At 39.6% G+C, this 16,291-nt stretch overlaps 1 protein-coding gene and 1 long non-coding RNA gene across 2 annotated transcripts in view; one reads left to right on the top strand and one right to left on the bottom strand.

The window, feature by feature from the left end:
- LOC121600860 (GPN-loop GTPase 1) overlaps positions 1-9,274 on the bottom strand; it is a 37,045-nt gene extending 27,771 nt beyond the window's left edge. The window contains exon 1 of the mRNA XM_041929652.1: positions 8,866-9,274. Within this exon, the coding sequence (XP_041785586.1) occupies positions 8,866-9,094 (229 nt within the window). The 5' untranslated portion in view covers positions 9,095-9,274. The remainder of the gene's footprint in view (positions 1-8,865) is intronic.
- LOC121600864 lies at positions 1,749-3,005 on the top strand. The gene is made up of 2 exons (XR_006005888.1): positions 1,749-2,362; positions 2,441-3,005. It is a non-coding gene; the product is annotated as an uncharacterized LOC121600864 (long non-coding RNA).
- Positions 9,275-16,291: the final 7,017 nt, after the last annotated feature.

Raw genomic sequence — 16,291 nt, forward strand, 5'->3', positions numbered from 1 at the left:
GGGTTTGCCTCAAAATAGGCCTCAGTATTGGCGACCACCTCTTCATTGCAGCCAAATTTTTTTCCCTGCGAGCATCCTTTTGAGGTCTGAGAACAAGAAAAAGTCGCTGGGGGCCAGATCTGGAGAATACGGTGGGTGGGGAAGCAATTCGAAGCCCAATTCATGAATTTTTGCCATCGTTCTCAATGACTTGTGGCACGGTGCGTTGTCTTTTTTCCATTTTTTTCACAATAACAAAAGTTGCTTGACAAAAAACGCTCTGTCTCACAAACTAATTGACATACAGACGTCAAATTTTGACACGAATCATTTGAAGGTTGGTACTATATAAAAATAATATGCATTTAATACTATCGGCGCCATCTATGTGTCAGACCGGGGACTTATCAGCCAACCTGTTATTTTGCCTATGGGACAAAAATGTCCCACATGGCGGTTGTAGGATAAAAATGATTTTTTTTAATAGCCATATGGGATACAATATTTTTTATGAGTGCATTCAAAAGATCGTTCAAAATAAATAAAAGTTAGAAAACTTCAATGGTTTGTCACGGCGGCAAGCGGAATAACACACCTTTTTCGAGTGCGATGGGACAAAAAGTCCCATCGGCGGTTCTAGTGTTAAGCTTAATCTTTGGCACTTGGATCAGTCGTTGCTACGAGAGAACGGTCCACTCTAGGTTTGAACCCATGATGTTTATGTGATTGAATCATCAACTCGCACGACCTAAGAACATACCCACCGTGGTTTCAAACCTAATATGGAGTGCCTCCCGTAGCACAGGACTAATTTTCCATTTGCGTGGTACCTAATGCGAGCGTCCACACATAAGGTCTAAAACAGCCGAAGTCATACAAAATCACGAAAAAATCTGCGTCCTTGAGTTCCAGCGTCCACCCGTCGTTTACCGAGTCGAACCCAATAATTGTGTTCGTTAAACATGTGTTCGTATGAGATAGCAGCAGTCGTACTGCTTACCTGCCGTATGTCGCTGTGATACCAAGCGAGACGCATAGATAACGCATCTAGAGGACATGTGTAGCAGTGAGGAAACATTTATGTGTCTCCTTTGTCTTGTCCTTTACATTCTGATGAGTGAAGCATGCATATCTTTCGGGTACGTTCGTGGAATAAGCCTGTCCTTCTTACGTTAATGGTAAAGATATAATTGTATGCTATCGGCTCTGCATTCGGGAATGGGCAGGCCCGTGGACGTCGTGTGTCGTTGTTCGGCAAACCGAAGAACAAATTGATTAAAAAAATACTACACCTTATTCGAAAGTTAACAACATAAATGTATGACAAGTTTTGTTTTAAAATGTTGTACAGTCATTATCCGATATACGCTATCGTACGGGACCGAGCGCAATAGCGTATCTCGAGTTTTGGCGTATAGCGGATTCCTATGGAAAAATAGTTTACACTACCGGTTCGAGGGTTGAAAAATATCGCCACAGAGTTTTGCATTAAAGTTTTTTGTCTTTTGCACAAATTTAATGAAAAATGCATTAGGAACATTGAAGAAATTCAAAAAGAGCATAACATATTTCAAAAAATTAAAATATTTGCAAAAAACACATGGAGCTGTCAAATTTAGAAGAATCGCGTACTGCGAATTCGCGTATATCGAGTATCGCGTACTGCGGATAATTGCTGTATAGAATATACGGGGCAGTTTGGGATAATTTTGACAGTTACATTTTTGTTTATAACTCGTGATCGAGTTGGCATAGGAAAACAAGCAATACGTCATTCGACAGCTAAAAGTGTACGGAACAAGCAGCGAAAAAATCCCGTGATAAAAAAAATGCCAAAAAAGAATACATTGAGGAAGCGGATCACATGCATCATGATGATCCGCGCTGGACGCAACAAGCGCAACATCATGCAGTGCGTGCAGTGTTCGCTGAACACGGTGAAGGCGATCCGGAGTGAGCTGGGAGAAAACAGCGACGACGACAAAGCAGTGGCAGCACGAACGCTACATTCTCAACGGCGGGATTGCGTGCGGACCGACGCTTTCCTGGCTGACATCCAGGCGCGCGTGATGACAGAGAAGGGCCGCGAGCGTTGGTTGGGGAACGCTAAGAAGCTGCTCGATTGGCTGAAGCATCGCGTGGGGCCTGACACGCGCCGAATGTGTGGCCTCCCAGCTCCCCGGATCTTAATCCAATGGATTATTTCGTGTGGTGAGCGGTGGAACAGGACACCAACAGAACCTCCAGCAACACCAATGGCGAAAATCAGGTCCGATTTCGCGGCCCTACCCTGCAACACTGTCGCCAGGGCTTGTTCCTGGTTCCGAAGACGGGTAGAGGCCGTAATAGAAGCCGAGGGCGGATATTTTGAATAAAATACATGGTAAGCTACTATTTCTAAAACAAACAACAAATCCCCGATGATTAATTTTGCCATAAATTTTGTTTTCTTTCTCCGTAGGTGACAGTCAAAATTATCCCGAACGCCCTGTATATTATAAGCTACAATCCCTTAAACTCCAATTTTACCCAATGATGGATAGAGGTTGGAAGATGGGGAAAAATATTGCCCAGCGCTTTGTAAAAATGACGATTTATCCAACAACAACAATTAACGGCCTTCTTTGTTACAATTTATTGACGTTTATCAATATTTAAACCGGCGTACAATTAGCCTGATCAAAACTTGATGAGACACCAAGTATGAATAATTTTGACACATAAATTATTAGTGAAAATAAAAATTACACTAGCGAGTACAGGCAATGCCCCCCGGCCTTAAGCTTTTGAATCCGCGAAACAACAATCTCCCATAAAAAATATATGGCCCTACACGGGTAGGCGGTCGTAGTACAACGTGTATTTATTTGGTCATAGACACTACGGTTAACCTTCATTTCTATAATCACCTACCCGGGTATGTTTTGCTTTTTTTTTATTGGATTATCGAATCGATCCAAAAACATTAGAATGACTAGAGAAACATATTTTAAAATAGGGGTAAATAATTCAGAATTTGTGTAAAATTTTTAAATGTGTTTTAAAAAGTAAAATCAACTTTTATCCCTTACTTCTATAACCACCTACACGGGTAGGTAATACATGTAATAAAAGATTTTGGTTTCGGTTAGTTTTTAATTTTGTAGTGATAGGTATAGTAGTGCATGTAGTTATATTTATAGAATCTATTCCAAAAGTTTTCTAGCTCCTAATATTCTTCTAAAGTCGCATAGGTTGAAATGATTGCCCCGAGAGTCGGGAAGATATAGAGGTCTGTTAGTGTCAGTTGAAATAATTGCTGTGCATTTAATTTACGTAACTAAAAACCATACATCATAAATATTCTTCTTCTTCTTCTTTTGGCTCAACAACCGTTGCCGGTCAAGGCCTGCCTGCACCACTTGTGGGTTTGGCTTTCAGTGACTTATTGATCCCCCCATAGTAGGATAGTCAGTCCTACGTATGGCGGCACGATCCATTTGGGGCTTGAACCCATGACGGGCATGTTGTTAAGTCGTACGAGTTGACGACTGTACTACAAGACCGGCTTAAATCATAAATATATGAAATAAAAAGAAGTATTGTTATTATAGCTGCATAGAATAAGTTAAATAAGACATTTTTTTACCAATAAAAATACAAATTCCCTTATAAAATATATTACCTACCCGGGTAGGTGGTCATTAAGATGAGGGTGTATTTTTGGCCCTAGAAACGAAGGTTAACAAAATGGAGAGATCGCTCGAAATAAAGCGCTGCAGCTACAGTCTTTCCCCGAGTTACGCGAATTTGTATTTTTGACAGTTCTGATGTCAAATCAGTACAATTTTCTCTACGAAGTATGAAATGAAAAATTATTTTCAAAAGTATTAAAACACTAAAAACAAAAAAACCCAGTTTTCTATACCAATTACATGAAATACGTAATAAATAGAATAAATAAACTAAAATTTATAAAAAATCATTTTTATCAAGTATATATTGGCTGTAAAACCTACACGACATACGCGAAAATCCGAGTATTAAGTTAAGATTGTTCCTTCAAAACACCACACATATAGTTTGACAGATAACATCGGATGCGGCGTCCGACGAAATAAAAAAAAAATTGATTCCGTCGTACGACGAAATCGCACGTCCGACGTTATCTGTCAAATCTCATATAAAATTTTGACAGGCCTTCCGATAAAATCGCATCCGATGGAGCAGAGACACGGGCCTAACTAAGAGAAGGACTATAATTCAATGTCAAGACTAGCCCGTGTTGGAGACGAACTAAGTCCGTACTCGCCAGTGTTACAGTAGATGACCGCTAACTGAGCGGTAAACAAGCTCCAGTGAACGAACAATGTTCACTAACTGGAATGACGTTTCTATGGATTGATTGTTTTGATTGGCGTTGACTGGAATAAACATACCAAACTTTTTATTCATTTATGTTGATATAAAGTATAGTAATTAGTGTAATAACATACATTAATAGCAAACGTAAGCAAAAGACCCTAAATTCGTTTGAAAAATGCACATTTGCAACAAATTTCTCGTCATGAGATTCCGGATGTTTCGTGTTTTGACGTTTAAGTGTTCATTAACTGACAATCACTCCAGTTAGCGAACCTCCAGTTAAAAAGCACTCCAGTTAGCGGTCACCTACTGTACAGGCGGTCCCCGAGATACACGGTACCTCTTATACGCGGATTCAGAGATACACGGTTTCCTAAATTTGACAGTTTTTTGAGCAAATTGTACTGATTTGACACATCTATTGTAAAATGCCAAATAATTTCTGTTGTGATCGGATGTTAAAAACTATTTCAAAAGGTTTGAAACTGTTATTTCATTCAGAATCATTTCAAATAATTGATTAAGTGGCTAAAACCACCCCCTAGTTGCAAATTTACACGAAAATTAGTGATATTTTGGCTAGAAATCACGAGATTCGACTTACGCGGAAATTCGAGATACGCGCAAGGACCGTAAAGATATCAGGTCAAGTTATAAGCCCGTTTTGACAGCTAGGTGGAAGAAGAATCGACGAAGAAAATTGACAGTTAGTTTTCCGCGTTTGGCGAACGCTTCAAGTTCTCGAAGGAAAATTTCCATTTTAAATCACGAGCTGTGTTCTAATAAACTAAAATATTCATCCAAATTGATCTCCACCAAATATTGACCATGCAAAACGTAAACAATCCATCAATACATATACAAGCGGAAAACCATCTGTCAAAATCGGAGCCTTTTTGCGATCCCCCCCGCAAAAAGCGCTATAACTAGATCTCATTATACATTCCACCTTGGATACGCGGTTTTTTGCGGCCGTTTTCGGTCCCCATTAACCGTGTATCTCGGGGACCGCCTGTATTTCGATTTTCACTAGCGCACCTGGCGGCGACTGACCGAAGCAATTTGCCAAACAATTTGGGGTCGATTCAGAAAATACTACGGCTACTATGTATGTTATTTTTCCATTTTTTTACCTTAAACTGGATGGGAAAAGCTTTGTATTTGATAGGTGAATATGTTGTGCAAGCATAGTGAACCCTCTCCAATTTGCAAAACCCCTCTTATTTGAACATTTTACATTCCCTTCATTTTCAGAACATTTTGTTCCTCTAATTTGAAAAACCTCTGAAATCTTTGCCCCTCTTATTTGTGTATGGTGTTGCCATGTATATTGAATGATGTATGCTCCAATCTGCAAATCGTGTTCAAAGATTCCTATAGCAACAATCACGGCTGCATACTAAACGTTCTGTCTCTTTCTAGTTTGTATGGACTTTTCGTTCACTTTCAACCTCAATAATTTGAAAATCCCTGTTATTCGACAGTACCATCGCCTCTCAAATCAGAGCGAGTTGACTGTATTTCTCAAAAAAATACCCGCGTACGGGTTCACAAAAAATGCACTGGCGAGTAGGATCAATGTAGCACGGCCGTTACGTATGGTACAATGTAAGGCGATATGTTTAACCGTCATGTGTACAACCGCCTACCCGGGTAAGTTTCGCATCTTTATTCCAAAATAACTTTGGATTAAAAAATCGTATCGACTTCAAATTTTAAAAATGCCTCGGAAAAGATGTTTTATACTCATGTGCAAAAAATAAAAAATATCATATATGTTTAAATATTTTTTTACATTATTTAAGTTTATATATCCTTCACATATACAACCGCCTACCCGGGTAGGCCATACATTTTGTATGGAAGAATTATGTTTTTCGTGGTTAAAAGCGTATATCTTTTGAATTACTTGTCGGATTTGAATGAAAATTGTAAACAATAATGTTTTATAACATACGCTGAAAATTATAATTTTAAAACTCCCATCAATATTTTTTTTAATCAAAAATGTGCTGTAACATCAACACCCCAACCGGCCTTGCCGCATGTTTTGAGAGGATGCTTATGTCTTTTCCCTTTCTTACAAATGTTATATTACAGTGTAACAATATTTTGAAATTAACCTTTAAGTTGGCAACCGGATACCCGGGTATTTTTTTCAACTTCGAACTGCAATAACTTTTGATTCATTGCTTTTATTGACCTGAAATTTTCCGTAGCCTCCCAACTTTTAATTTATGATTTTTTGGTGCATAAGTTGTAATTTTAAACAGCCTGTAAGTATTTTATTTTGATTTTTTTTAACTTTACCACGTAAGTTGGCAACCAGCATACCCGGGTATTCCATACATTTTGTATGGAGAATGACGTTTCTCATCTTCCTCTTTTCGTATTGTGCGTATTTTTGAGTCAAATTCAAGCGATACCAAATTTCAATTTGACCGTTATTTTTATCAAAAAATGAAAAAACTTAATGAATAAATGAAATAGAAGAGAATGTATGGTCGGTATTACTTGCTTACAGCATTAAAATATAGAAAGCATTGTTTACCTATGAATCTCGTTAATTTTTTGCATCAAAACGAGTGGAATACAGGCGTCCCCCGAGTTACGACCCCCTCGAGTTACGACGATTCGCAGATACGACGATTTTGATTTTGACAGTGAAAAGTTGTCATCGAGCAGAAATTGATGTATATTTTTGAATTTCTGAGCTGATAACCGTTACACACAAATTTCCAAAGATTCCACAACTACCCGATATTGAATATCTATATTGTGTAAACGACTTTTTGTGTAAAATTTATACATTATCGAACATTATTTCGAATAAAAAATACGATATAATAGATTTCGACTCTGCAACTTCGGTTATAAACTTTACATTGACAGATATTCGACATACGACTTTTTCGACTTACGCCTTGCGTTGGGACTTTTTTTCGGTCCCAAATACAGTCGTATCTCGGGGGACACCTGTACCCGGGTATGCCGGTTGCCAACTTACGTGTGTAAATCTGGTTGCCAACTCTACGGTTAACGCTGAAACCATTTCTTTTAAAATGATACCAACCACTACAAGCAAACGAAATAAAATTGGCTGAAAGTTAATACACACATTCATACTTTAGTCATAGTGTTACTGCCGAATAGGGATGGGTGTTTTGGAGCGCACCAATGGATCCGATGTCGGCTCTGCACCCACGGCTCCAGAGCCCGATCCACATCAACAGCTCCGGAGCCGAATCCGCACCAACAGCTCCGAAGCCGGCTCCGTACCAACAGCCCCGAAGCCAGCGACGAATCAAAGGCTCCGAACCAACGGGTCTGGACTAACGTTTCAATAGAGCCTAATATTGTATGATAGCCTAAAAAACTAATCTATCTTCTCGCAAGTGTACCCGATGTACCCGAAGCTAATACCCGATGTGATTGTGTGATTGTTGAACAATGTCCACTGATCGATTTTTTTTATAGAATCCTTTCAACATTATATACTCAGCTAATTATGGATCTTCCCGATTGAAACTTTATTGAAAATGATTTTTTTGGGGTAATCTGTAACGGCTCCGGAGCAGCTGGAGTGGAGTCAGCTTCGGAGCCATGGGTGCGGTTTTTAATAAAACATGATGAGCATATTTTATAGATCGTCAACATATATTTTAATGCAACAAGCAAAACAATTGAAAAATGTATATAACTTTTGAAAGAAACGTAAGTAAAGCTTAGAAAAAGACTAATCATCCACTTAAAACATGCGGCCTGGCCAGTTATGGTGGTGGAGTTAGAACATATTTTTGATTGAAAAAAATCATGACAGGATTTTTAAAATTTTAATTTCACTACGATATGTTATAAAACATTATTATGAACCTTTAATTTAAGCGTTACTCCTGAATAAAAAAAATTATGAACCTTTAAGAAAGTTTTCATTCAAATCTTACAAGAATTTCAAAATATGTACTCTTTTAATCACGAAAAACATCATTGTTCCATACAAAATGTATGGCCTACCCGGGTAGGCGGTTGTACGATTACGTAAAGTTTTTTGGTCGTACACAAGACGGTTGATAGGAATCAAATTAACAAAACACCAAACAAAATAAATAAAATATACACACTCAAAAATAAGAACATTTCAAAACACGTCTCCAAAGTATTAAAATCCAAAATTAATTTGCGTTGAAACCATGTTTTGAAATGTTTTTACTTTATACTTTCTAGTTTGTTTACATTCAACTACCCTTCCAGGGCAGCAGGGCTATGCATGCCATAAAAAATGTAAGCATAAAGTGCTTGTTTCCCGGGGAACCAGGGAAATGGTAAAGCTTACCAAATGATACGGCAAAATTTTTAACAATAAGAACAACAAAATATGTTCACACGTTGTGTCACACTCTCGCAAGCAAATAGAGTACAACGTTCAAAGCGAAGAAGGTAGAATAAGGGAGAAAAGAACATTATTCTGCTCGGACTTAACTGTGAATGGGTTAATTTCACTATGCTCAATTATAATAACTATTCTGGTTATATAAAACATACCAACGTTTACTGGATAAGGAGTTTCGTGGCACGCAGGATCTAAATTAATTAAGTAGGGTAATGCGCCATTTGCATGGCGATATTGAGCTAACTTCTTTACAAAAGTTGTTTTACCCGAACCAGCCATGCCAAGAACAATGACACAAATGGGACGTTTATTAGGGATCAATTTATTTGAAGCATTTACATTAGGTAATGCAGCAACAGATTGTACAATTTCCGTTTCCATTTTGATGATAGTACAATAAATTGAAACTAGCGACTCTATTCTTGACCAAGCAAGTAACGCGTTTCACTGAGGTGTAACACTGATTTTACACAACAAAATTTCTGCGCAAGGCGGCGCTCTAGCAGCAATCGCACACGACATCCGACACGAACAAACCCATATAATCAAGGACCGTAAAGATATCAGGTCAAGTTCAAGGTGGAATGTATAATGAGGTGTAGTTTTAGCGCTTTTGGCGATCCCCCCCCCTGGGCTCCGATTTTGACAGATGGTTTTCCGCTTGTATATGTATTGATGGATTGTTTACGTTTTGCATGGTCAATATTTGGTGGAGATCAATTTGGGTGAATATTTTAATTTATTAGAACACAGCCCGTGATTTAAAATGGAAATTTTCCTTCGAGAACTTGAAGCGTTCGCCAAACGCGGAAAACTAACTGTCAGTTTTCTTCGTTGATTCTTCTTCCACCTAGCTGTCAAAACGGGCTTATAACTTGACCTGATATCTTTACGGTCCTTGATCAATACATATACAAGCGGAAAACCATCTGTCAAAATCGGAGCCCAGGGGGGGGATCGCCAAAAGCGCTAAAACTACACCTCATTATACATTCCACCTTGCATATAATTATATGGTGGTGCACTGTCAGGCTGCGCTCTGGCACCAATCGAACACGACATCCGACTCAAACAAACCCATACGGAGGTGTACTGTCAGACACTAACCAACAAACAAGACGATTTAATTTTTTAATTTTAAATTTTTAACAAGTTAATTTTTTGCATCAAAACGTGTGGAATACCCGGGTATGCCGGTTGCCAACTTGACGGTTAATGAGGACCGAAAACGACCGCGTATCTTGAATTTCCGCGTAAGTCGAATCTCGTGATTTCCAGCCAAAACATCACTAATTTTCGTGCAATTTTGCAAGTAGGAAGTGGTTTTCGCCACCAATTAATTATATGATATGTTTCTACTGAATTGAACAATTTTAAACCTTTTTAAATAGTATTTTACATTCGTTCAATACGGAAATTATTTGGTATTTCACAATGGATGTGTCAAATCAATACAATTTGCTCTAAGAACTAGCAAAGGGGCCCTTTCCGTTTGAAGCTCGTAGGCTGAAATTTCAGCCTGTCAGCTGTGTGCATTGTATAGCAGTTTTCGAGCAGCTATCTAAGCGAGTATAATATACAGGTGGGCTTATCCCAAGGCGTATGAATTTAGAAGACTGATTTTTATCGCTTCTGCTTCTCAATGAAGATTTTAAGAGTGTTTTGAGTATTCTTCAAGCCTCCAAAAAGCTCGTTGGAGCAAAAGTTTTCACTCGTTCTGTCAAAAAGTGATATTCAAATTTGGTTATAAAAAATGCTATGAGACCACCTGGACTACATACACTTTGATTCCAGATTCGATCACCTGATTTCTTTAATGCACCTTGGGATAAATGTAAACAAAACCGTGTTTTCGAGCAGGTACTCGAATCTAATTCTAGCTTTGTGGCTAGAATAATCTAGACTGAAAATTGCAGGGTACCCAAATCTCCACCAAATATTGACCATGCAAAACGTAAACAATCCATCAATACATATACAAGCGGAAAACCATCTGTCAAAATCGGAGCCCAGGGGGGGATCGCCAAAAGCGCTATAACTAGATCTCATTATACATTCCACTTTGAGAGTGGGTAATACCTTGAATACATTTGAAACGACTAATGTAGGGGAATACAGGCGGTCCCCGAGATACACGGTACCTCATTTACGCGGATTCGGAGATACGCGGTTTTCCAAATTTGGAGGCCTTCACGATTCTAGTTTGTTTTTTGTATAGAGTTTGACAGTTGGAGGCTGAAATCATGTAAACTCTCCAAACAAAACCACACACAAAACTAGCCTGCAATTTTCAGTCTAGATTATTCTAGCCTGAAAGCTAAAGGGGCCCTTTCCGTTTGAAGTTCGTAGGCTGAACTTGGGTACCCAAGTGACATTTTCGAGCAGATTGTTAGCGTTTTTCGAGTTGCTGGAAGCTTAAAGTGCAGGCCAAGGTGGAATGTATAACCGTAGCAATAGACGATGCGCAATCTCAGATTGCGCATATATTCGTTTTATCAAAACATATGTCATTTCGCTTAGCCAACCCTGAGCTATAAACGTCATTTCCATACAATTTCAGATTGCGCCAAGATTGCGCATTAATTTTCAAGATTATATGTCCGAGATATATTAATTTTTTTTGACAGATAAATATATCAAACCGACCCGTTTGACAGATAAATATATGCGCAATCTGAGATTGCGCATTGTCTATTGCTACGGTAATGAGGTGTAGTTTTAGCGCTTTTGGCGATCCCCCCCCCTGGGCTCCGATTTTGACAGATGGTTTTCCGCTTGTATATGTATTGATGGATTGTTTACGTTTTGCATGATCAATATTTGGTGGAGATCAATTTGGGTGAATATTTTAATTTATTAGAACACAGCCCGTGATTTAAAATGGAAATTTTCCTTCGAGAACTTGAAGCGTTCGCCAAACGCGGAAAACTAACTGTCAGTTTTCTTCGTTGATTCTTCTTCCACCTAGCTGTCAAAACGGGCTTATAACTTGACCTGATATCTTTACGGTCCTTGGTGCAGGCTTAAAACTGGCTTAAAGAGCAAGCGATATTGCAGAGTTTAAGCTTATAATAACAGTTGAAACGTCAGAGTGAAGCGTTTTTTCTGGTGCCTTTAGAGAATTGTCATCACGTTGTGCACAAGCTACCGGAACAAAACAAAACATGCGTAATCTTCAATTCGTATCAATCAAAGTTTATTATAAAATACCTTTTCACGTTGTTTTGTTACTTTCCCTGCGTTTCTCCGCTATTCTGATACTCCTGGATAGATCGTTTTCTTCTTACTCAGTGTTTTGGTTGTTGAATACCGGAGACGAAACTGCAAGCTTCTTGTTCGTCCGGCTTCTACCGAAGTTCTGACGTTTATGTTTAAATCAAAGCTTCAACGCATCGTTGTTCACTCACACATCCATGTTTTCAAGCGTTTGTATGAGGCAATGGGTTAAATCGAGCTGTTCACAAGGAGTTTAAGCTACCCGCTGCGCCAAGCGACGGAAGAAATCATGCCGTTCGGAGAATTTTATCATGCCATCTTTTTCCCTCCAACGGCAAATTTGTCGAGCAGCTCGTCGAGCTGCCCGTCCCTGGCTCCGCCTCATACCCCTCGCCTGAGCGCGCTGCCGAAGGTTGGATGTGTTGGTGCATCAGACGGCCAATCGCTGTCAGCCGTCGTCCGTGCTTTTTCCCTCCATAGCGCCATCTCTTTCTCGCGTGTGGTCAATGCTCGCGAGCTGTTGTGGCGCCAAGAATGCCGTTAACAAACATTGCGGCGATGAAGTTGTATTTTCACAAATCAAACCAAAAAAGCGCAATAAGTTCAATTGCTGCAATGTAAAAATGACCAAGGAAACGCCAGCTCACGCGCAGAACCCTAATTCGCATTGACACGTTCAGCCCGGCGCTGATTTTCATCAACTTTCCGTTCCACCAGCATCAAGAACGCAAGCTGATTGTGAAACCGGCATACTGGAAAGTCCACTGGCAGTCCCTGGGGCCTGCCATGGAAATGAACGTGCTAAACATTAAGCATAACACTAAGCTGTTGATTTCGTTTGTTGTGGATTACATAGATATGCTAAGCATCCTGCGCATGGTTGTGAGTGTGCGTATGTATGCAAAACTGTCGCCAAATGTAATTTCTTCCGGAATGTTATGATCCATCGGTCAAAGAAAGGAAGGTGTGCATGATAGTGGCGGATTACGGGAAACGGGGTCCCTAGGCGGAAAGACGAGTTGAGGCGCCTCTAAATGGTAACTGATGACAGGGAGGAGGGGGTACTGGCACACAGCTGTTGGGAAATAGAACAGTATACTTATATTGCCGGCGGGAGAGGGAGGGGGTGGCCATAGGACCCCTACGATCATCGGTCACAGGCCCTAAAATTGTTGTCGCCATGGGGGGGGGGGGGGGGGAGGTGCAAATGGTTATCCTGCCACGGAGCCCCAATGACCATCTTTCCGGGGGGCCTTGTCGCTAACACTCTGTCCACTTGTAGACATACGGCATACTACAGACTAGAGAACTTCGGTGACCGCCTAGACCGCCTACCGTTAGATCCACCGCTGGTTCATGACGGTTTTTTTTTTTTACTGTGGATGTGCATCCTTCCCCCTGTCTGCTGCGTATGCACGGGCAGGAGACAGTGTGGCAGTATGCAGGTTGCACACTGGATAGGAGCGGGCCCGCGGCACCGCCATCATTCCGCACATCTGCATGCCCGTCGTGAGTTCTAATCGCGTATGAACCGTCCGCCGTAGCAAGGGATTAGTCACCGGCTCCGGCTACGTGGTACTCAAGTCCTGAAAAGGCCGGCATGATCGCGTTGGCTATTACTCCAATATAATAATAATAATAATAAAAAGAATTTAGCATAGCAGTCCACCCCGGGTAAGAGTTTGTCTTGACTTTGTTGCTGCCGGGCTACCGCTGTGACGAGACAAATACACGGAATGCACTCGACCAAAACATGAACTTACCGATCCGAACCCATTCCAAGGCATTGCCGGTCAACCGGCGTCATGATAACTACTCCAAACCAACAAGCCACCAGATTCTGGACGAACAGGTGCAGCACCATACGCGCACCGTAATAAACAAATCCAGAATCCTCTTTTGTATGGATTCAATTCAAAATGTTTTTCCACTTGCGTCCGCTAGCTGAATAAGAAATAAATGTGCAACAAATCACACGCACGTTTGCTTAAATCATGTCCCTACCAGCATTAAACGGCTTTGAAGGCATTCAGAAGGCATTTAAGGCCTTAGTCGCCTTAGAAGGCGAATTAAGATTTCAACCGAAACTTTCAAGGCTGTAACGGGTTCTTTTCGAAATATTTCAACTTTTTGATTCAACAGAACAGATAGCTTGCCGCCATCTTCGCTTGTATATATACTGGTTTTGCACCCTTACTAATGTAACTGCCAAATAGAGCAGTGACAACGCTTTTGGTTCCGAACCGAGAAAGCGTGTGTTCAAATCCTGATTTTTTATGATCTTTTTTCTGTGCTTATTTCTTTTTATATTAATATTTCTTGCTATAATGATATAAACAAACTTTTGTGAAGCAAAATGAAAATAATACCTTTTTAAAAAACATAATATTTCTCTATCTTCACCCATCATTATCAGGATGGGAGAAATATGCATCTCATTTCTCATTTTATTAGATTTATCGAAATGAGTTTGATATATCCCAAGTGCCACAAATCCACTAAACGACCACTAAACGGCTTCTAAACGACTCAAGTTCTCTACCTAAACGGAATATAGAAAGACTTCGTTTAGCAGACGCCAAACGACTCATGCATTCTAAAAATAGCAAAAAGCTGGTGGCGCTATCTGTGGGGATACCCCAACCAGTTGAGCTTCATCGCTTGGAGGAGAGCTTTCTCATTTCCTCTGTACTGTTGTATGGTTTCGCATTGAAGTTATGCATCGCTAGAACTAGAACGGCGATACGATTGTTTAAATACTAAACTCCAACGGAAACCACCAGCACTGAAGCAAGTGAGATTTGAGCAATGGTCATTGGTGTTGATACCCTCGTATCTAACCACACGACCATTTATATAGATTTTTGCTCAGAAAGTTAGAAGGCTATATAGGTCATAATAAAATGCAACTTGTCGAAACACATTGCAAGAAAGGATAGCAATATAATGATGAGTTGTAATACGCCATCTATTGATCAAACCAATGAAGCTGTGGAGCTTTCATTTTTTTTCTATGGATATTCAATTTTCCAGTCGTTTAAGCTTAATCTGTGGCGCTTGGATTAACACCTTTCAACGGGCTGGTCTTTAACAACCGAATAATGCAGACCATCATTAATAAAATGAAATAGCTCAGAGCTTAACGCAAGAGAACATAACACGTAAATCGTGCTATCGAATCTCACGCTCATATTCGGGAACACTACAACAGTGCAGTGTTGAAGACACTTGTAAGGTTTTCTTTTGACAGTTGCAATTTCAAATTTCAAATTAAAAGCGAAATTTTTCATTGACATATTTCAAAGGCATTTAATTACTGCTAAATGCACTGCTGATCGCCTTCAATTCGCCGGCGATTACAAGACGATTAGAAGGCATTTAACGGAAATTTGCGGGTAGGGTATGGATTATATTTTCTTCTCTTAAATTTCTTCCTTACCATCTAACTTTTTAACTAGCCTCCATCCCAAATAGCCATAATTGCTTAAGCAGCTCATTTTGGCACGCTAAAGATCGCTGATCTAATTCGCCTTTTGCAGTAGATACCCTACCCGCAAATTTCCGTTAATGCCTTCTAATCGCCTTGTAATCGCCGGCGAATTGAAGGCGATCAGCAGTGCATTTAGCAGTAATTAAATGCCTTTGAAATATGTCAATGAAAAATTTCGCTTTTAATTTGAAATTTGAAATTGCAACTGTCAAAAGAAAACCTTACAAGTGTCTTCAACACTGCACTGTTGTAGTGTTCCCGATATGAGCGTGAGATTCGATAGCACGATTTACGTGTTATGTTCTCTTGCGTTAAGCTCTGAGCTATTTCACTTTATTAATGATGGTCTGCATTATTCGGTTGTTAAAGACCAACCGTTGAAAGGTGTTAATATATCAAACTCATTTCGATAAATCTAATAAAATGAGAAATGAGATGCATATTTCTCGCATCCTGATAATGATGGGTGAAGATAGAGAAATTATTATGTTTTTTAAAAAGGTATTATTTTCATTTTGCTTCACAAAAAATTTGTTTATATTCATTATAGCAAGAAAATATTAATATAAAAGAAATAAGCACAGAAAAAAGATCATAAAAAATCAGGATTTGAACACACGCTTTCTCGGTTCGGAACCAAAAGCGTTATCACTGCTCTATTTGGCAGTTACATTAGTGAGGGTGTCAAAAACTCAGTATATATAAAGCGAAGATGGCGGCAAGCTATCTGTTCTTGTTGAATCGAAAAAAGTTGAAATAGTTTTGAAAAGAACCGCTGTTACAGGCCTTGACCGTTTCGGTGTTGAAATCTTAATTCGCCTTCTAAGGCGACTAAGGCCTTAAATGCCTTCTGAATGCCTTCAAAGCCGTTT

Source organism: Anopheles merus, unplaced genomic scaffold, assembly GCF_017562075.2.
Source record: "Anopheles merus strain MAF unplaced genomic scaffold, AmerM5.1 LNR4000008, whole genome shotgun sequence".
NCBI classification, from domain to species: Eukaryota; Metazoa; Arthropoda; class Insecta; order Diptera; family Culicidae; genus Anopheles; species Anopheles merus.